This window comes from Nipponia nippon, unplaced genomic scaffold (genome assembly GCF_047370975.1).
Source record: "Nipponia nippon isolate SJK-2023a ecotype South Korea unplaced genomic scaffold, ASM4737097v1 scaffold_2, whole genome shotgun sequence".
Taxonomy (NCBI): Eukaryota; Metazoa; Chordata; class Aves; order Pelecaniformes; family Threskiornithidae; genus Nipponia; species Nipponia nippon.
The window spans coordinates 129,806,989-129,828,092 of record NW_028262336.1 but is presented as its reverse complement, the minus strand read 5'-3'; the positions used below and the strand labels follow the sequence as shown (position 1 = coordinate 129,828,092).

Below are 21,104 nucleotides of genomic sequence, written 5' to 3'. Positions count from 1 at the left end.
CTCATTTTCATGGATCTGCCAAGAGAAGGCTTGCCTGTTTTAGATCGTTAGAATTATAAAGGAGTGTTTAAATAATTACAGTGGTAGAAGAGGACTTAGTGTTGATCTTGAGTGTTTTGAATCACTAACATCTATTTCCTCTGAAAGATGACAGTCGGTAACATTGTTCCATAGCAACTCCTGTGGGCTGTGTCAGCTTCCAGCCACATTTAACAGTCGTTTTCAGCCTGTGGCGCAGAGGTTCATGCGACTGCGTGAATTGCTCATCAAAGATTTGTGAAGTGAAGCTCGGAAGAGCAAGTCGTCTGGTGGGAGGGTTTAACTTCTTGTCCACGGGTCCTGCCTGCTGAAGGACTGCAAATAGAAAAAGGTTGAAACCCCCAAATGCAACCGTTTTTAACCAACTCTGCTTGACTTGTAGGCATCAAATTAAAGCCGTTTCGCACAGCAACCACTTTGTGTGTCCCTGATCCCGTCTTTAACGATGACCATCATCATTCTTTGTTGGTTCCCGCTGATGTCCCAGTCCAGAGGCTCCTGGTCAGTGCATTTATGGCACCTGGAGCAGCTGGAGGAGGAATCCAGTTTGAAGTCTGGTGCAGGTACAGAATAACATCCTATTCTTTGTCGATGTCACAGCAATACAGAGAGAGACATATCTGCTATTGAAAAATCTCTAGCTGTGGGACGGATATTAAGTGAAAGTGAAAAAATGGTGAGCTCATCAACATTTGGTGATGAATATCTGCATTTAAGATTGTGTTTAAGACGTGAGCCTTTTTTTCCTCCCAAGAGTGTAAATTACTCTTTTCTTCTTACAGCTTCATTAGAAAGTGTGTGCTCTTAGTTTGCTTTCTTCCACTTCGTTATCAGCATAGTGATCTAAAAGTAGAGTTCAAACACCTGACACATCTAAATTTTACTTAATAGCACCCTGGCAGTATAATTTCATTGTTTTGTTTTGTTTTTCCTAATACAAGTCACCAAGTACAAAAGAATATACTATAAAATGCTCGTAAGTTCAAATTGTAGTTTCTTTGGCAACTGAATTAATTACTAGTAATGGAAAGCAGAGACCACGAAGACAGGTGGCTTTAGAAAAGCATAATTATGATAACAGCAATGTGTTCATTCTGTAGTAATCAAACCAAGTTTTTTAAAGTTTGCAAGTTCGCATGAGAATTATTACATGCTGGATGTGTTTACATTAATGCTGGTAATGACCAGCGCAGTTGAAGTGACCAATTGTTGGTACCTGGCCTTTCAAAAATGTGCTTTAGCTCAGTTTTCTGAGGACGTTTGGACTTCGGTTTGATCTTGCCCTGACCACTCACTGATAGTGGCTGGTAAATTCAGGCTGTTTTGGGTGAAAGGAGCAAATTACTGAGCCAGAAGCCTTTTAAGAATTCTGTAAACATCCTCTTGCCAGTTTGCAATATTTGAAATGGAAAAAGCTTACCCACAGAACCTTGTAATTAGGAAGGAGATTAGATACTGACTGCCAGATTCCAAATCAAGAGAGTTCTTGCTATGATGCTGTCAGCATCTTGAATTACTCCTAAAAGTGTATGGGGGAAGAAGTAGAACCCAATAGGTGTAATATACTCCAAGATGTTGGGAGTATTATTCAGGCAGTGCTCTGCCCAAGACTCGAACAGTCGATTAATGTTCAGGATTTGTCCCAAAACGGAAAGAGAAACACAAGGCTATAGCACTACCATGTTACGCAGTCACTGCTGCTGAAAACCCAGTGGATGCCTTTCTCCTGATCTACCTGTTGTTCATCAGATACGGTGCCCAAACTCATTTTAAGATGAGTCTGAAGCCAAGTGGCACAGTAAGAAGCAGTCTAGAGACATTTTTTATACTCACAAACTGGTACCACAAATCTGTTCTGCAAGTCGCGTTTTTATTTATTAACGGAAACTGAGAGCGGAGAATATTTCGTACCAGATCCTTGTCTTGTTTTTCTTTGGGATGCCAATTTTTAGTAGAGTTTCTGCTAGTTGACTTGCTAGGACTAGTGCAGAAGTATATTTGTAGCATTATCTACTTGAGCACTTACTGTTGGTTGTTTTTTTTTTTTTCCCTGTGGAAATTCATTTACTTGAGCTTATCCCTTAGCTGTCAGGAGACTAACTAGTGTTTGAAAGCACATGAAGTAAAGTTGACTTATGTGCAGTCGTGAGAGAAATGGTGATCATCTTGTCATCACCAAAACAGCACGATTGATGCTGCTGCTTTGTGTCTTACCAGGTATTATTACCCAAATGTCAGAGACCAGATGGTTGCCAAAGGGACCTTGCCTTTGTCCCGGCTGTGTGCTATGGTGACTATGCAGCATCGCGAAGAAATAGGGATACAGACTTTTAATCTCCCATTGGTCCCCAGGACTGATTCCTCAGAGGAATTTCATCTGCGGTCTTCAGGTAAGGAAGGCTTGTGGGTTTTCACTTTATATTTAAAAAGCAAAGTCTGTGTATTTGCTGCCAAGGGAAGTAAAAATATGTATTTGTGTTGGAAACTGATACCAGCCATGAGTGTTTTTCCTCCCAGCTTTCACTATCACTAGTGAAGAATCAGTGATTAAACGCGAGCGACGTCAAACTCCTAACAAGTTTTAAAAAGCCCTGCCTGCGTATTGAACTGCTTAGTTGCCAAATAAGCCGCAGTCTGTAGTTAAGCTTCCCATGTGAGGTAGGGAATGGGAGATCTGAAGAAGGGCTGTTCACGGTACGTGGTGTGGGCAGAGACATCTTTCTGTTCTGCTGTGGTTCTTTCAAATGATACAGACATCAGCTCTGGGAGGCCAGTGAGGAAATCCGAGGCAGCTTCTTGGAAAAAATCGCCATAAAAAAAGCTGGGGCTGGAGAGGGAGTCCAGTATGCTTCAATTATTTTGTAATAGGTTAGCCACGTGCAGCAGCAGAAAATCTGTCTCTCTGAAGATTTTGTCACTGCAGTGCTATAAAAAAGATGTGTTGAAATACTGCAGTGGGCTATTTTAAAAGTATTACAATGAATGCACACATGAGGGCGCGGCTGGGTTAAACAGCCTCTCCTAGCTTTACTAGGCCATGAATTTGCCAAAGAGAAGGAGCCATTACGACCATCTGATCTGACTGCCAGGAGGGCAGGCTGCAGGATGCAGTCCTTAAAATTTCCTTCTGTGCCTCCTGTATCGGGCCGTAACTTCTGGCTGAAGTACGGCATCTTGCACAGTCAGTCTCAAGGGATTTCATAGGGAATTATTTTTTTGCATCAATAGAGCAAGTTTTGTATTAAGAGGTATAACTAAATATTGATTATATTGGATGTAACTGTATAAAAAGCTGACCATTTCTTTCCTTTCTTTCTTTCGTTTAATCCAGGCTTGCTTGATGTGAGTGTGAGATACCAACAATCTGTGAAAACAGCAGCAGGAATAACTGCTCAAGCTGTTTCTCTTTCTGTACAAATACACAGAGCAGCTGGTTTGCAAGCAGCAGCTAGGTAAAGCCTAATTCAAAAAGGAAGATTTTTCTCTTAAAATAGCTTTATCTGGAGGCAGCAGGCTGAGGCGTGAGATTAGAACAAGTTGCAACTGGCCAACTTTCCATCTGCAGAGACCGAGATTCAAACTAGGTTCTGATCAGAAGTGAAAATAACTTTATAAAGAACATCAGTGGTTATTTTTGCCCTTTAAACTGCAGTACAGTGCGGCAGCATTCGTTCTGCAGAAGGCTTGAGACTGTAAGGGCACATTTTGCTACATTTCCACATTTTTCTACACCAAAGGCTGATATAAAAATTGGCGGATATAAAATGGTACCTATTTGGGCATTGGATCTGGGTGCTACTGATGCTATTTAAAAGCTAGCTGAGATGGTTTTCTTGAATTTCACTGTGGAAACATCAGTAAACGAACTAGGAAATGAAACATGTTCCATTTCACCAGAAGGCTGCTGCTCTAAGTGCACGGTATCACCTGAACTTAGTTCCAATAGGTGATTTTCAAGAATTAAGAAAGAAAGGGCTAGAAGAGAGGGAGTCAATTCCGTAAGAGAAGGATGGCTCCTGTCATTTTAGAGCAGGGCTCACTGGCCCTTTCTCGGTGTTGCTGAGCTCCTGGTCCGTCTTAATTCAAGTAGACTGAACGAGGATGAGGGTCACCCTGCGGTGCTTGGAGAAGTTAAGAAAGTGGAATGACCTCAGGCTCCTCATCCTTCAGGTGTATGACCGGCGTAATACCTGGGTCTGTTTTACTTGTAAATAAATCATCTGCTAATTCCACCTCCTTTTGCTCGTCAGTACTAGTCCGTAAAAATAATTTGGCTTAGCCTTTTGCTTCCTTCTGGAGCAGGTTCTCTGGGAAGTTATCCCGCAGCTTTTTCGACAGTAGAAGATATTTTTAAAGGTGCTGAGTACTTTCTCAGCCACTTTGGTCTCAGATCCTGACAATGATAAGAGCGCAGCCGCCAGTGGTGGACCTTGTGATGGTTACTCTCACCATTTCTTATCTGTTCCTAGTCTGTTCAGAGGAAGAAAAAAAGGTGAAAAATAATACGCAGCCAGAACCTACATCTGTTTTGACAACATTCCCTGTTTTATCCAATCTTTTCACCATGAAGACTTGAAACCTTTGCTTTAATTGTGGTGGTTCCTAGATTCCTTGTACATTATATTCATTCTCTTTCTTCTTTCCTTTTTATGTACTAAATGAAGAGCTGTGGCACAGAAGAACCCTTCAGTCCAGTACTATGCAGGTGTGGGAGTTAATGCTTACGTCTCTGTGCACCTCTCCTTCTTACCTGAGGCAGAGAGACGCAACACGCGAGCGGTGGCTCGTACTTTCTGCCCAGAGTTCGAGCACCATGTAGAGTTTCCTTGTAACCTCGTCATTCAGAAAAGTAGTGGAGAAGCCTCGTGTCTGGGGGAGCTCTTGCAGTCTGCCAATATCGTCTTCTCCATCTACCATCAGAGCACCAAGTCAGGTAAGGAGGACAAGTGATTACAATGACTGAATGCTGTTGCAGAATGATCCAGTCCCCTTAATTTTTAGTTTAGAAAAGAGACTCTTCTGTGCAGTTGCTAATAGATGTAATTACCTAAATTCTTCTCTTCAGAGAAGGCTTTGGGAGCCTTTCCCTTGTGCAAAGAGAGAAGGTTTCTAGGACTCCAGGTGACCATGATCACCTTTTAAATGAAAAGCTAATGCAATTAACAGTAATAGGGCTTGTCTCTTGGAGCACCCTGCCTTTGTATGCGCGTGCCTTATTGCCTCCACTTCACGAAGGAGGTAATTCAGAGACATGATAGCTTAAAGCCTCCAGCGATCCTGTGGCAGATAGGCAGGATTCTTCTACAACGTAACAACACGTTGTAGAATTATTTTATAAACAAACTTTGCCTAAAGATGACATTGTCTTTTACTCCTGGGGGAGAAAAGTCAGGAGTGGCATGTTGTTAGGCTGACTGACCCCTAGCTCCTCACCGGTTACTTTATGTTCATCTGTGGGAATATTCCCTAAAAGTTTGTCCCGATTCAGTGGCGGTGGAGCGTGTATCCTGTAATAAATGTGCTCTGGCAACGCCTACAGACAGGTTTTGTTCACACCCCTCTTTCTCAGGGATTTTGGCCTGATATGTACTGGGCCATTTGGTTTGACTTTGTCCTTTTTTCGTGGGTTAAAAGTGTTTTCAGTATGACAGCTGAGCTATTTGCTGTTGGGGCAATACAGCTTTCTTTCAAAGGAGATACTGTCTGAATCACTTTTAAATTTTGTGTTCCCATTTGATGTTATTTGCAAAATGATTTATTTTCCAGCCACTGAGACATTGGCAGCTCGGACATCAAGAGATTATCTTCTTGGGACAGTCACAATTCCAACCAGAGACCTGCTTAGAAGAAGATCAGGTAGTACAGCAGCAGTACGCTGCTGGCATTCTGGGCAAATGCTATAGTAATTGCTTAAAACAATTTTCATTCCCATTTTGGGGGGGTTTGTTTTGGCTTCTTTTTAGACCAAAGTTCTCTCAGACATCACGCATGCCTTTATTAAATATCCTGTATTAGAAAACTCACATAAGGGTTGTTGTTTGAAGGTCAGTTTTCAGGGTGTAGAATATATAGTAGCTGAATGAATATTAACGTCCTTAGTATTTTATTCAGTGCCATTTATTTTCTTCTTTAAGATGGAAAGTCCAAGAGTAATAGTGTTCAGTGGAGGACCAATGATTGCTTTTGAGATGTCACAGCCCAAAACAAAGGCTTAGATAGGTTAGAAAGCAGTTGGATTAACTTTCTTTAAACTAAATGTGAGATATCTCCTCTATCTAGTGTCAGTTTGTGATGATCATGTCTTGTAATAATAACGTTTCCGTTATCATCTTGGTTATTTCTGCTTTAGTCTCAGTATAGTGCTAGTTTTCTCCAACATGAAGTTTTGGGTTTATTTTTAATGGCGAGAGAGGAGGAAAAAGCTGAGAATGCCTGATTTTATAATTGGAGATTCAGGGGTTATAGTTTTGTTCTAAAATGAGTGTCGTTAATGAAATGGAAAGTAAAACACCTTTGGGATCAAAGCTACCAGTGAGGATTTCTGAGCTCTAACAGTTTGCTGCTTTTTCGGGTTAGAAATCATTTGACAAATTGCAAACTTTCACAAGAAAGAAACACTTCAAGGACTGGTCCTTGCCTAATGACCAGAGAGCAGAAAATGCTTTCCTGATGTTTTTAAAAGGTAGGATAAGGCTAATTATGAATTTTTCTCCTGAAGGTATTACAGGCTGGTACCCGGTTACCCTGTCTGAAGATTTAATGCCTTCGCACTGCACAAACGTCATGCAGGCCATTGTGGGAGGACTGGAACTTTCTGTTACCTTTGCTCACCAAGATGACAGAGAGCGTGTTTTGGAGGCCGCAAAGCTCTTAGGATGGAACAGTGAGGAGAGCCACGAAGACAGCATGGATGATAGCGATGAATGGGAGCAGAGTGACAATCCGGTGACCGTGACCATCTCAACTCCAAGAGTGTGGCTGCCACTCCACTGTGTGCTGCTTGCAGGCCAGACGCATCTCAATAAAAGCACTTATTGCTACCTCAGGTATAAGCTATATGATCAGGAAGCCACGTGGACTTTGCTTCGGAGGCCAAAATTGAGTGACGACACAAAGAACGTAACAGTGAACTTTAAGAAACCAAGCAGGGTGACTCTCAGAAGGAGCCAAGGACTGCTCTGGTTCTTCAGAGAGGAGAAATTAGAAATCCAGGTGTGGTGGGCGTATGGTAAAGAAAACGATGCGGAAAGACCACTTGATACAGATCGTCTTATTGGATCTGCCTATGTCGACCTCGCAGCGTTAGCAGAGAGGTCAAGGACAGCGCTAAGTGTTAGCGGTAAGTTCCTAAAGAGCGTTGTCATGTTTCGTTCCTCTTCACTGATGTTTTAGTTTCCTTCCTTCTCTAGTCACTTGAAGCAAAACATTTACAGCTTTGTTTTGTCCGGCATGCAACGCGCAGTCAACTCCTCCTTTCATTGAAGATAAACAAGGTTAAAACGCTTACTTCTCTGAATTCCAAACTTAGCAAGTTTAAAGAGGTGAAAAATTGGCAGTAGTGATCAGTAATAGGGAGAGCAATTAGCCTACGTGGATTGATGAAGACTGTTTCTTCAGAATTACAGATTTGGCATCATAAGAGAGTGAGAACGAATAAGAATAATGTCTCTCAAGGAGGCTGAATGCCTGCAGTCAGAGCAAAGGACTAGACACCAAGCAGGTTGTGGAAACCTCTGCTTTGTTCGGTTGCGTAGGCTTCTGTCATCTGCGTGGGATCCATCGGCCACCAGCTTGCAGGCAGATTTACGGACAGGTTATTGGCTCTTCTTTGGAGCATGCTCAGGGAAGGGAGAAGGAACAAGAATTAAAACAAGATTTTATGCTGCGTATGTATTGTATTTTCCATTTATGTGTATAAAATTACGCAGAGGCGCTATTCCCAGGACTCTCAGGAAGTTGATGTGCTTTAAAATAGTAATCTGGGCTGCCAGTGGGAAAATGAAGGTGGACCCAATTTGGGGGATTGGTCACCTGTTTTTAACCTTTACAGGCTGATATTTCTAACAGTGCACTGGGTGGTACCTTCCATAGAAATTACACTGAAAAACAAAACTCATTCTGCTGGTCCGATGTGAGATCTTTACTGTGATGAACCGTGCCAGCTTTTTTCCAAGATCCTAGTTTTCCTTTGGCTTGTTTAGCTGGTTGTTTGTGAATTCTCTTCCAGGGGTTTATCCGTTGTTCAGATGCAATGCTGCAAGCCTAGCAGGAGCTGCTGTACGTGTTCACGTCGTTCTTTCTTCCACTTCTGCTGCTCTGCCCAGCAGACTTGAATGTGCTGAGGAATACAGCAACAGTGAAGAGGAAGGCACAGAGAAAGCGCCTGATCTGAGCCAAGAGGTCCCTGAAAATCCAAGTCAGGAACTGGATATCTTAAGTTCAGAAATCACCAACGGCAAACCACAAGAAGACGACGTGATGTTTCTGGAAAACACAGTTGCTGTCAATATCCTCGTGGAAAGAGCAATGCACCTCAGTTTAAAAGGTAACACCACCGCCGCCGCCACCCTTTTTTTCTTTCTTTTTTATTTTTTTTCTGGGGTCTGTTCATTGCAGATACTGCGTGGAGCAATTTACAACCAAATCCTCCGTCTTACTGCCACACAGTGAATGGATGTGATGGGTTTTGAACTCGGCCTTGTAGTGTTGCAACCTCGACAGCGCTGCATCAATGTATAAGTACAGGGGAAGCAGAGGTTAAACTACTCAGCCTATCTCTATTAATAAAATCCAAAATATAAATAATAAGGTTCGCTGTTACAGATGACAGCTGAATTCTGAAGTTAAGCATTATCTGAATAACTTAACCCCAAGACGCTCATGTCTCAAAGACTCTTGCAAATTAGCATTTTTAGCATATAACCAATTTGTAAAGCTGGCTTACTCGTGCTATCTGGAGACTGCCAGCCACAGCGGTGAGGAAGGGCGATGTAAGGGCAGAGCCATCTGAGCTTATCCAGGCTTAACGCCGCTTCCCGCTCCGTAGAGTGGGCATTACAGTTCGGTGGCTAGTCACTATGCTGAGGGTCACCAAAGAATTGTTCTTTGCTTTTAAATTGATGCTAAGTCGATTAAAATATTCCTTCCTAGCAGGTGATGTTTGGTTTTGCGCAGCAATGTAACCCACTTGGTGAATTTGCAGGTTTTTGGAGCTTTTTGTTTTTTCCCTCGAGTTGCAGTCTGTAAATGAGTCTCTTGGTTAAAGATGAGTTAAACTCTTTAAAACACATCAGGTGCTCTGCCCTTCACCTTGGGCACCTCCAGCGCTGCATGACTTGATCACCTTGTGTTTGCTCAGCACTTGGAGGGATCTGATCTTGTTTGGGCCATTGCACGCTACCTAAATACAACCAGGAATAAGGAACTGACCCGAGGTGAGCTTACTGGAAACGTCTCTCTTAAGATCAACTGTTTCCCAGCCCCGGTGATATGCCAGAAAGGAACACTCGGCGTTTTATGGCGTGATAACACAACTAAAAGAGTCAAATATAAGCCATGATTTAAATATAAGTAATTCTGGTACCTGCTGAGCCCCGCAGATGGCTTTTTTATAATGATTCTGCAGTATTCTGGAGTTCATGGTCTTTGGAAACCTGATGCAACGTGGTTTGCTACGGCAAAGGTTTTGATGGGATAAAGGAGGTTTCTTTCGATGGTGTACACTACTGCAATATTTCCATCTTCAAACAACTTACCATTTTAGGGGATTTTTAGAAGTAACTAACTGAGAGGCAACTGGTACACCGAAACAAATGCTACGTAAGCTGGTTTCAGGAAGAATTTTCATTCTTCCTGACAACAATTTCATCATTGTGTTACAGATCAAAAGGCTGGAATACATTTCCAGCCCAGCGTATTATGGATGATAAACTTCCTGAAATTTGGGAAGAATTACTTAAGATACACAATTTTCAGAAACTGAGCGAAGATACGAAATGTTTCCCCAAGCCTCTTCATGTGTCTCGTGGTCTAAAGTCAATTTTCCTGTTTTCTTTTTCTTCATCTTCCAAATAACATAGAGAAAAGAAATAGCCTAAATGTCATAATGCTGGAAAGGAATGAAATTCTATAAAAATGCAGAAGTTCTACAAAATGCAGAAGTTCAAACCAACAAGTCTTTTCTCTAACTTAGTTCTAACCGTTTCGAGCACTGTTTCGAACAATATCAGAACAGAATTTTCCATGCATCTTTTAAGGGCTGAAATCGCTTTAATCTACAGTTGCTAACCTCTTCCTGCCATGTTTTTCATCTTTTTCTGTCCCATCCTGGCATCCCCAGGGAACAGATGTCTGCTCATTTTCTTCTCTCTGTGGTGGTCTTTTTTAAAGTTAAGCTTCACCACTAGCGAACGGCTGCTGGGTTGGCGGGTGTGGAGCCTATGATTCTCTCCCCGCAGGGCAGCTACAAAACAGAAGCGTAGGAGCGCGGGCTTCTCCACGGACCTTGCTGGGACGTAGGTCCCTGTGTTTATCAGTGGAAAATCATCGCCAGCAAAGGGGAAGGAGTTTCCTTTCCCACTCCTGGCTTCTCTGCCAGGACGCTCCTAACAGAGACTTTTGTCACATGGATGACTCTCCTTTCAGAATAATGTAAAGAACAGGCTGGATCGTCGGGCTGGGGCCAACTGGGTGAGGGTCAGCAAGGCTCAGGGCCGGGTCCTGCACTGGGAGCACAACAACCCCAGGCACCGCTGCAGGCGTGGGGAGGAGCGGCTGGGAGCTGCCCGGCGGGAAAGGGCCTGGGGGTGCTGGTCGACAGCCGCTGAACATGAGCCAGCAGTGTGCCCAGGTGGCCAAGAGGGCCAGCGGCACCCTGGCTTGTATCAGGAACGGTGTGGCCAGCAGGAGCAGGGCAGGGATGGTCCCCCTGTGCTGGGCACTGGGGAGGCCGCCCCTCGAATGCGGTGCTCAGCGCTGGGCCCCTCACCCCAAGGCGGCCATGGAGGGGCTGGAGCGTGGCCAGAGCAGGGCAGCGAGGCTGGGGCAGGGTCTGGAGCCCAAGGCTGGGGAGGAGCGGCTGGGGGAGCTGGGGGGGCTCAGCCTGGAGAAGAGGAGGCTGAGGGGAGCCCTCATCGCTCTCTGCCACTGCCTGAAAGGAGGCTGGAGCCGGGGGGGTCGGTCTCTTCTCCCCAGGAACAAGCGATGGGACGAGAGGGAACGGCCTCAAGCTGCGCCAGGGCAGGTTTGGGTTGGGTATTGGGAAAAAGTTCTTCCCCAAAGGGCTGTCAGGCCCTGGCCCAGGCTGCCCAGGGCAGGGGCTGAGTCCCCATCCCTGGGGGGATTTAAAAGCTGGGGAGACGTGGTGCTTGGGGACATGGTTTAGTGGTGGCCTTGGCAGTGATAGGTTAACGGTTGGACTCGATGATCTTAAGGGTCTTTCCAACCTTAACGATTCTGTGATTCTATGATTCTATGAACATATTTCCAGCAACCCTTCAGCCATCGGTAGCCATCGGCACGTTGTGCTGCCGGTCCGGACCATGTCATGCAGGAGGTGCTGTAGGCTTCAAGCCAAGGTGTTTTACCACCCCCTTCCTGAACTGTCAGGTCACACATCTCGATTCCTTCTCTCACCTCATCCTTCGAATACTGCTTTTATAAAGCAGAATGAAACTACTATTTCTAAGTGTAACTTCTTTGCAAAGTTCAGGCATTGGGAGTTGCTAGGCTAAATCAGGCTCCGTAAGACTCCTTTGAGCTGAGCTTTCTTATCAGAGCCAACAATTCTTTCTATCATAGGCTTTTCTTTTCCTAGAAGAAAAGCAAGCTAAGATTTGAGAAATGCTGGTTTTGCTTTTGACCATAAAGATTGATTTTAGGTCTGTCTTTACATGCAGGAGGTGGCGTGCGAGTCCGGACGGGTCTCGCTCATTCCTCTAAGCTGAGCTCACATCGCCCACGTCTGTGCTTGAATTGTCATATCTACGGTCTTATCAAACTGCAGTTTTGTGTGGCATGTTTTAACTGAAGTCATTGTGGATATTGTGAAAAAAAATCTTCTTCTCAAGCAAATCCTCATGGTCAAGGCATAAATGAGCAGTAACTCAGTAAGCTACTGTAAATCAGTCACATATGATCATACTTTCAGAGAGAATCGGACTTCAGGAGAAAAGAGACTTATTTTTACTTAAATCAGATTCATACTTATCGGTTTTGATCATTCTGGCCAGCAAGGTCTTGAAAAAGTCCAAACCCTCGTGCTGAGTCCTTGGAAAGCAGAAAGGAGGGAACAGGCTGTAATAACTGTGTTGCAAAGTCTGATCCTGTTTCCCCTTGGCTAAGTCCATTTCTCCTAGCAGATTTTGCCAGCTACAAATTCACCATCTGAACAGCTGCGTAAGCAGTAAAACGCTACTACAGCTTTACAAGCCGTGATACACTGCAGCAAGTTAATCTCACTAATGTGAACGTGACTAAAAGGGTCCAAGCCTGGAGGAAGGTTCACCTACGGAAGGGGAGAGGCCCTAAGCATCTCCCCTCCTTTTTGGGCTATAATTCAGTGCAAGTGATTGTATAATTTCTGCAGCTTCCACTCAACAGTCTCTAATCCATAATATCCAGCAGCAGCTGGGGGACGTCTAGCTCCATCCCTTAATTTGACCTCACGTTCCTCTGATGATAAACTATCTGCCTCTAAGTGCAAACATACCCAATTAAGTCAGACTGGTTAATTCGTTACCTGTTTTCCCACAAACCTTCTCCCAGGCTGTTTCAGGATGAATGAGGGCAAAAATACTTACGGTTCCAGCCCTGAACTATGTTTACGCAAGGAGTCTTGTAAAGGTTTCACTGGTGCATTGCAGAGTGAATGCCATCCTCGTTGCTTAGCTTGGCAATCACAAAGGTCTCGTTTGTGCATAGATTAAAAATGGTATTTCCTAGAGCTACTTAAAAACAATTTCAGCAAAGCCTACCTACTGCCCCATGTATGGCTCCTGGACTAGGACAGGAAGGCAATTGATGTTTCCCTCCCCAACTCTCATATAAACTTTGACGTTTTGGCCAAAATGTTAAGGCCTCATCTCCACTAGACTTTCTTCTCTCAAATTTCCTGCTGGTGCAGCAGCAGGGCTGGTGGGAGCACACGTACACTTCATAGCGGCCGGTATTTTACTTTCCGTGTGCTCTATCCCTGCTCAAAGCAGGGAAATATAGGAAACTGTGATGATTGATCTGTAACACAAACTCCCGCTTCTGCAATGGGTAGGAAGGGTGGTGGGAAAAGTTGGGAGGGAAGCCAGCAAGAATTTGAAATAAAATTGTATATACTGCTTTTTCCCCTGTGTTTAAATCTTCATAACAGATGAGAGCGGTACTTGTTTTCTACCTTGCAGGGATGTTTAGTTTCTCTATTTCAGTCTTTCTGAGAAGAACTAATAGAGGCTGTAAAAAAGTTTATTAATCCTTGGGTATCGTTAACGCCGGCTGTGCATTTTCTTATTCAGTCAACACAAGTGAGCTTCCTCTCAGCAATCCGGCTGTGAAGTCAAACTGCCTTTTCTAACGCGGTGTGTTTTCTGTGTTTGCAGCTAGGATTGCCAGACTCTGTGGTCCAGCATGGAGGGCAGGTGAAGCACTGGAACTGGGTGCTGGGGACCAGGGTTTTATTCCTAGCTTTGCCTCTGACTTCTCAGATGATCTTGGGCAAATGGTTTTTCCCTTTCTCCCTTCAATATTCCAGTTTCTGCTCTGTAAAAGGTTCATGTAATATTTGCTCCCATTGTAAATATAAAGTATTTTCAACTCCACCAATGAAAAGGAGTATTTCCTAGATGGTGGATTTCTTTGTTAATTATCTGGTTTGAATTGCTGAACTACCTTTAGATTTATTTTTTTTTTAATTATTAATAACAAATCTGTATTTAATTCTGTATCATTTTAGGGAGTCCTTTGACAGAACGTGAAGTAACAGTGCCCAGTAGCTGCGTATCATTTGCTGTGGCTGGTGCAGATGCTCCAGTAACCACTTCAGTCATAGAAAAGACAGACTCACCGGTCTGGGACTTCCAGCAACAAGCAAGGTAAGTGCCGTGGACTCGCACAGCCACGCTTTGGGTCTGACAGCCAGGCTAGGTGTGAAAAAGACATATTCAACTCGGGGGGGGAGTGTTTTTCTACTTACCAGGCCTGTACTCTGAGCTAAAAATGGTTGTTACCATGTTTTATGATCACCACACGCTCATATTGGGTGGAAAGTTGTTTGAGGAGGCTTGGTCTTAAAGCTAACGTGAGGAAGGGCAGTTCGACGTGCGCGGAACCTCGGCCGCGTTATATTTTGGCTTAAGACCTTGGGTGAGTCACTGTGTTTCCACTCATCTGTAGTTTCCCCGTCTAGAGGAAGGGGCTGCTAATTGCTAAAGGGCTCTTGGCAAGGTTAGGTAAGACTTGATCCAATTTATTGCCTTTTTCTCTATGCTCTACTTTGTTTCATGCTTAGAAATTATGCCCTGGTTCAGGACCAGAGCTCTAAGTTTGGATTTACCTACTGAAACTTTATATATCTGGCAGATAGATTTCTGACTCAGAGCTGTTCTTGGATATCTGAGCCTAAATTACAGCAGATGAATTAACCGCTCCAAGGAACCTCAGCAGATCGAGTCATAGACGGTACTATTCCGTAACAACCTGGTGTCTGCAGTCTTGTGGTTTCCCCGGTGTTTCTGTACCAGATTTTAAATTAATTCCAACGCAGTAGCCAAAAGCGTTTTCTAAACTAGGTGGAACAAATCTGTTACAGGCCACAAGAAAGTATACTGAATTTCTTTTGTCCATCACAAAATGCGTGCAAATAGATACCAGTGCCTGCGCAGGAGTGGGCTTTTCTGCCAGGCCGTCGAGCTGGGGTTTTGGCTTTAGGGAATTTGTAATATGAAGATGAAACCACTGAAAGATTGATAGCTGAAGTTTAAAGTTTTGTTTCAGAGGTTGCTTATGCTCAGGGTCATATCTGAATTGCTTCAAACAACTTAAAAGCTGTTCTACATTTGACACTTCAGTTTTCAGGGTGTTTTTTTCCAGAAATCAACTTCAAATATTACAGCTTTTAACCATAACCCCAGTGCTTTGCTGTCACTGTATTACTGAGTCATGAAATAAACTGTATTTCCGTTTCTTCATGGTTTTATTGACTTACCTTTTAAATTTACAACAAGAGCGAGGAGAGGGAAATACTTCTTGAATAAGCAAAAGACTAAACCATGTCAAGATGTTTATGCTTTTGAGGGCTGAATGATTTCGGGTTTTGTTGTGTTCCCTCCCCATCATTCCAGAAGGAAACCGATTTGCCTGGATAGATACAATGGCATTGAATCTTCAGAGGCATTTTACTGCACTTGCTCTTTTTTCCTGCTTTGCATAACAAGTTATGATTTTGTTCTTAACAGATTATCCAAAGAACTTCTGCTGGATCCACAGCAAACCTTGGTCTTCAAAGTGTGGCATAAAGCAGGTAATTTTGTAGTGCGCTATTGAGAGGAATGTCTTTTCTGCATCCCTTTCCTTGGGTGACTTGTATTTAATACAAGTAAAGTCAATTCCGTTAAGTAAGTTGGAGTGTAGAATTGTAAGGACATGTTTCACCTTCCACTAGAAGAATGCTAGAGATAAATACCCATTGATTTCCTGCCCCGTCATCATCCTTCTTTTCCCCATTAATCATCTGGCAAGGTTTGGTTCCGTTTTTCATTTGATGGTATTTTACAGGCAGGATTTTCCCAGTGAAGGAAATTCTTTACTGTGCCGTTCACGTGCTGCTTGTTGTCTCTGCAGTTGGTTCAAGCGTGGCCAGCCAGTTGTAATCCAATATTTTTGTAGTGGCATGGATATATTTTAACAGTTGCTCCTGTATCCAGTCTCGGCGTTCACTGGGGGGGTTGAAGGCCTTGGGTTTCAAACCCAACAAGATAAAAGCTTTTTGTAAGCATTTTTACTGAACCTGGTCTTTATTGTTAAATGATAAAAGAGGCTGCTAATAGTTCAAACTGGTGTTTGCTTGTTTTGTTGATAGCCCAGATTTAATTGGTACCAAGCAAGCGCAAAAATCTATGTGTTTGTTGCTGGGAAGACAGCCCTACTTCTTCAATTCAAACTGCTAGGATATGATCTTTAAAATACTGGGGCTTTTTCTTTCTTTTTACATATTAAAGTTCAGCTGACTGATTTCTTGCTTCAAAAAGAAACTTGCTGGGTAACTCAGCCTTTCTCTGTATTGTACACAATACCGTGTGTGCACATTCATTCTCCTGCCAATCCCTCTCCCTGTCCTCATCTTTCATTTTCTCTGCAGGGACATTTTTAGCTGAATAACTGCTAAGGTAATCCAAATAATATCCTCTTCTTGGATAGGATTGTTTGTTCTGTACTTCAGGTAAACTTGCAAGACAGAAAAGACAAAATGTTGCACAAAAATGCAACAGTGTAATGACAAATCAGCATTTTTGAAAGTTTTGACAACGTGAAAAGGGAAGAAAGAGGAGTTTCCGAAGTGCGAGTGCAATTCTGGAGGCGGAATGCATTTGCTGAGGTCCCCGGATTGGCCTCCAGGTTAATTTTTTCAAGTCCGATTGTCTCTTATTTCTAGCCCATTTTCAGGTTGATTATTTTTCCCTTTATTAAAACCCTTGTTGAACTAGTTCTTCTGATTTAAGTATGGCATAGGGTACGTAACCCTCATGTCCTTTCTTACACCTGCAGCAAAGCCCTCATCCTGCTGGGAATTATTACCAAGGCAGGTGTTCAGGTTATCAACAGCTGCAACAGGGACAGCTATTTTGGCAAATCCATAGGGAGGAAGCTGGTTTAATTGCGTGAAACAATTTTTCCTGCTTTACAATCAGGCACCGTAGGTTTCTTAGTTTGAAGCATGTTAACAGCCAAAATCTAAGTCTCATTTCTGTTGTCTTAAATTCTCTTCTCTACTTCTCCACTTTTTTTGTTCCACTCTTTACTTGCTCTTTACCTCATGAGAGCTGTCAGCTTTTAAACCATTTTTCCAGTTTTATAAGGTGTCTTTCCCTGGAAAGTCTAGACATATTTCAAGGACTGTACAACTGACTGATTTTTAGCATTCCTGAAAATGTTTCGTTTATACGCAGTTTAAATTAATATGTGCTTTATATTCTTCTTCCCCAGAGACTGAGCGAGTGATAGGATTTGCATCAGTGGACCTTTCTCCTCTTCTTTCTGGCTTCCAGCTCGTGTGTGGGTGGTACAATATTACAGACTTCAGTGGGCAGTGCCGAGGACAGATCAAAGTAGCAGTTTCCCCTCTTCAAAACATAAATAATCTCAAAGAAGAAAGGCAGGCAAGGATCCGGACCCAGCCAGCAAGTTCTCCAGTACGTACTTCAGTTTCCTCCCCTGCACATATCTGATTAGAATCACAGAATCACAGAATTGTTTAGGGTGGAAAAGACCTTTAAGATCAGAGTCCAACCGTTAACCCAGCACTGCCAAGGCCACCACTAAACCATGTCCTCGAGCACCACATCTCCCCGGCTCTTAAATCCCCCCAGGGATGGGGACTCAGCCCCTGCCCTGGGCAGCCTGGGCCAGGGCCTGACAGCCCTTTCGGGGAAGAAGTTTTTCCCAATACCCAACCCAAACCTGCCCTGGCGCAGCTTGAGGCCGTTCCCTCTCGTCCCATCGCTTGTTCCTGGGGAGAAGAGACCGAGCCCCCCGGCTCCAGCCTCCTTTCAGGCAGTTGCAGAGAATTAGATTCCTCATAATCACCACTGACTCCGGAGGTTTCTGAAGTAATGAGCAAGCATAGCAAATTCAGAGTACTTCAATGGATCAGTCTGTGTAAATACACAAGAAACACTTAATTCCTTGTGTCGGAATGCTGCTCTGTGTTTTCGTGGTAGCCGCAGGCCAATGCTAGGTACAGCACTCATTCAAACCTAGGTCATCTCCAGCGGCTTCACTCTGTTGTTGCTTCGTGGGTGTTTGGGTTTTTTTATTGTTAGGAGAATATTCTGTGGTTTTGGATGTCTGGGAGCCTGGCATTGCTCTGTTTGAGGCTTTGGGTGGCAGCTGATGCCCAAAAACATACTGTAAGTTCAGCCTTCCGTTGGTTAGGAAATGTCTAATCTGGCAGAAATCTATTTTTCTGGAAGATTTTCCATGTCTTGTGCGTGTTTTATTCTCTAGACTTTCCAGTTACGCTGGGGTGTGATATACACGTGTAACGGAGCCCCTACACGCTACTTCCCATCAGCTCACTCTTTGGTAGTGGGGGGGGAATTAACAAATGTTTCTGAAATAAGAGTGTTGTTAAATGGTACTTCAGCTCAGTGCTGGAAAATCCTTTGAAAATTTAAAGGTATTTAGGAAACTTAAGTTTTTGTTTGCTAGCTCAGCAAGATACTACTTTAATTTCTCTGTTTTCTCGCTGTGGAAGGCTCATGTGTGGTGTTCCTCTTTATTCTAGGTGAAGGCCAGTTTTCCAACGATTCCCAGTAACGCTACAAGCGTTTCCAAGCAGATGTTGAATCCTTTGTCAAAGGAAGTCGGTGTTCCTGCTCGGGAGCGGTAAGTCAGCTGGCTGTCAGTCATTTTGATCGTTTTCAGGGCTCAGACATCTACCTATCTGAGGCTGTTGATTATTGCAGAGAATATCAAGCCCTGTCAAAGGTTTTTCCCCATGTTTGGACTTCAAGATTATACCACGTTCCCTTTGGTGGCCCAGGAGATAGAAATCCTGAGGCAGTACCTTTCCGCAAAACCCAGAGGTTCTTTTTCTTCTCACTGATGTTCCTTTTGTTTCATTACACCCTTCTACATTAGGATTTACACTATGCCATTGGTAAAACTGGCAGATACTTCTTCCAGGCCTTTCTAAGAATAAGGGTTGTGTTTGTATTTGTTTTTATTTTTAATAAGTATAATAAGCGTAAGTTAGAATAGAGTATTACTGATATATCCCCTTTATTTTGCCATAACTCCTGACCATGGCTGGTGAATGACAGCTGGTGAAATGCTCTCATATTGCACATTCCAGGACTAGGACTGTCAGATATCCTGCAGCAATTCCTGCTTTCTGTCCCTTAAAACAAGCACCAGTGTTTATACATCTAACTAGCAACATGTGAGAGAGCATTTTAATTCATGGTTGGTTTATTTAGCGTACACAGGAGATGATACTTTTCCTGTATGTGTTCTTTGAAGTTTAGAGGGACCGTGGGCCACAGTTATTTGGTCTGAACAGAGGGTGGTTGCAGTTTACTTTCTTATAGTGTAAATCCGAAACAGTAAATGCCATTCTTCATGACATTTGAAAGAGCTAGTTTCATCCGTCGGTGGTTCTTTAATGCATGTAAAGGTGTTGGGTATTCTTAGTTGGCAGACTTTTCACAATTAGAGATTTCAAACCGTTTTCTGTTGTTAAACGTAGGCTGGTTTCTAGCAGAATTAGTCCCCTTGGAACACACACGCCTCGTCACGAAGAACACATGCAGAATGTGCGCAGATTTCACGAATCCCTGCAGCAAGCAGAAGGGAACGCGCACCGGGCAGCAAAGATGGACTCATTATCGCTGTCATCACGAGCTTCTCTTCTAACTGCTCTCAGGTAAAGCAGAGCTGTAGCCAACAAGGTAATTCAAAGCCTTAGGTTTGCAAAGCAGAGCTTGAAACTGAAGAATTCTTGCGTCCAGTTTGAAAGGAAATGAAAACATGCGATAAGTGGTTAAGAGCTATCGGTTGGGATATCGGTGGGATTTACAGCAGGGTGAGATGAGGTTGGAAAAGCAGGGACGAGGGGGACAACTCTGCCTTAGGACTGAGGCTCTAGCAATGCTGTGAGTCTCTGAAGGGAAACAGCAACAGCAACGTTTCCAGATCTGGACTGAATGCTTTGCTTTGTCCGTCTTTGTACCTCTGTAACGCAACAGACGCCGTTAAGCCGGTAGTCCTCTGAGGTGGCTTTCACGGATACAAGAACAGGCCTGTAAGCATTTTCATGGTGCGTGCAGCAGGATGTCCTTTCCCAGCAGGTTGCCTTTCTCCTTACTAGAAGCACTTTTCTTTTGACTAGATTCTAGATTTAAATCAGGTATAAATTTTAAGAGAAGAATATTTATTATCTGTAGGAATATAGGACTGAAAGAGACTTTGAGTCATTCCATCCCTTCCCCTGCTACCACAAGCAAGATATCATAAAATCCTTAGATCTTAAGCAGGTGGAAATCCTCAGATTTAAGATTTAAGCTGAGTCATAAAGTCAATTAATATTCTTGGCTTTATGACTCCTATTGGAAGGTCATCTTAAATCCAGCTCCTTTGATTAAGTAAGTTTAAAACTCACTCTTTTTTTTTAACTTCCAGCCTTCCAGTTTCGTAGATAATTCAGCATTTGTTGTTGAGTGTTACCCTCTTGCTTAGACACAGCAACCTCAACGCTTAGCTACTGATCTATTTTTCAATAATAACCCTTAATCTTGTATTTGCATATTTACATGCTGTTGACTGGAATGATACACATAGAACCAGTCTGCCACAGTTGGTTTTTCTTTCCTCTTACCAAATTTCTTACCACTGCTTACAGAAAAAACTTGAGGGAGCTGGATGAGGTTCAAAGCTACTTCAGTCAGAAGCTGACCCGGTCTTTTCCTGAGTTCAGTTATGGTAACACATCCAAACCAAGCCATGAGGAGCGGGAGAGCGATCATCAGAGCTTGATGAGCAGAGAAGTGGATCGCAACGGACGCCATCTTTTGGCAAAATCTAGTCAGTTGGTGTCTCAGGTCAGCAGCCTCATCAATGGTAAGTCGTCCCTTGGTTTGGAGTTGTTTGTCAGAAGCTGCCTTAAAGTATCTTCAGATTTCTTGAGTAATCAGGACCAGTTCCTGGCGTTGGTCCCTTGGGAGAATGCTTCAGAGAGACTTTCAAACCCCTGTCAGTAATGATAGTGTCGCACTGAAACATTCAGAAGGAAGATTGTAGGTGGGAGTTAAGGCCCTCTCAAGATAGCCTACATTCTACTTAAATTTCAACGTCTGTTCAGT

General features: G+C 43.4%; 1 protein-coding gene across 10 annotated transcripts in view; it reads left to right on the top strand.

Moving 5' to 3' along the window:
• Positions 1-21,104, top strand: part of C2CD3 (C2 domain containing 3 centriole elongation regulator) — a 50,997-nt gene that overhangs the window by 18,057 nt on the left and 11,836 nt on the right. For all 10 annotated transcript variants that reach the window (XR_015704974.1, XR_015704976.1, XR_015704975.1 and 7 more), the window contains exons 18-30: positions 422-602; positions 2,257-2,429; positions 3,371-3,491; positions 4,704-4,972; positions 5,806-5,895; positions 6,758-7,378; positions 8,267-8,584; positions 13,982-14,120; positions 15,483-15,547; positions 17,230-17,435; positions 18,530-18,630; positions 19,493-19,669; positions 20,645-20,862. Coding sequence is in view for 7 of the 10 variants with exons in the window: in XM_087758504.1 (XP_087614630.1) it covers positions 422-602; positions 2,257-2,429; positions 3,371-3,491; positions 4,704-4,972; positions 5,806-5,895; positions 6,758-7,378; positions 8,267-8,584; positions 13,982-14,120; positions 15,483-15,547; positions 17,230-17,435; positions 18,530-18,630; positions 19,493-19,669; positions 20,645-20,862 (2,679 nt within the window). In the remaining 3 variants the exon portion in view is untranslated. The remainder of the gene's footprint in view (positions 1-421; positions 603-2,256; positions 2,430-3,370; positions 3,492-4,703; positions 4,973-5,805; positions 5,896-6,757; positions 7,379-8,266; positions 8,585-13,981; positions 14,121-15,482; positions 15,548-17,229; positions 17,436-18,529; positions 18,631-19,492; positions 19,670-20,644; positions 20,863-21,104) is intronic.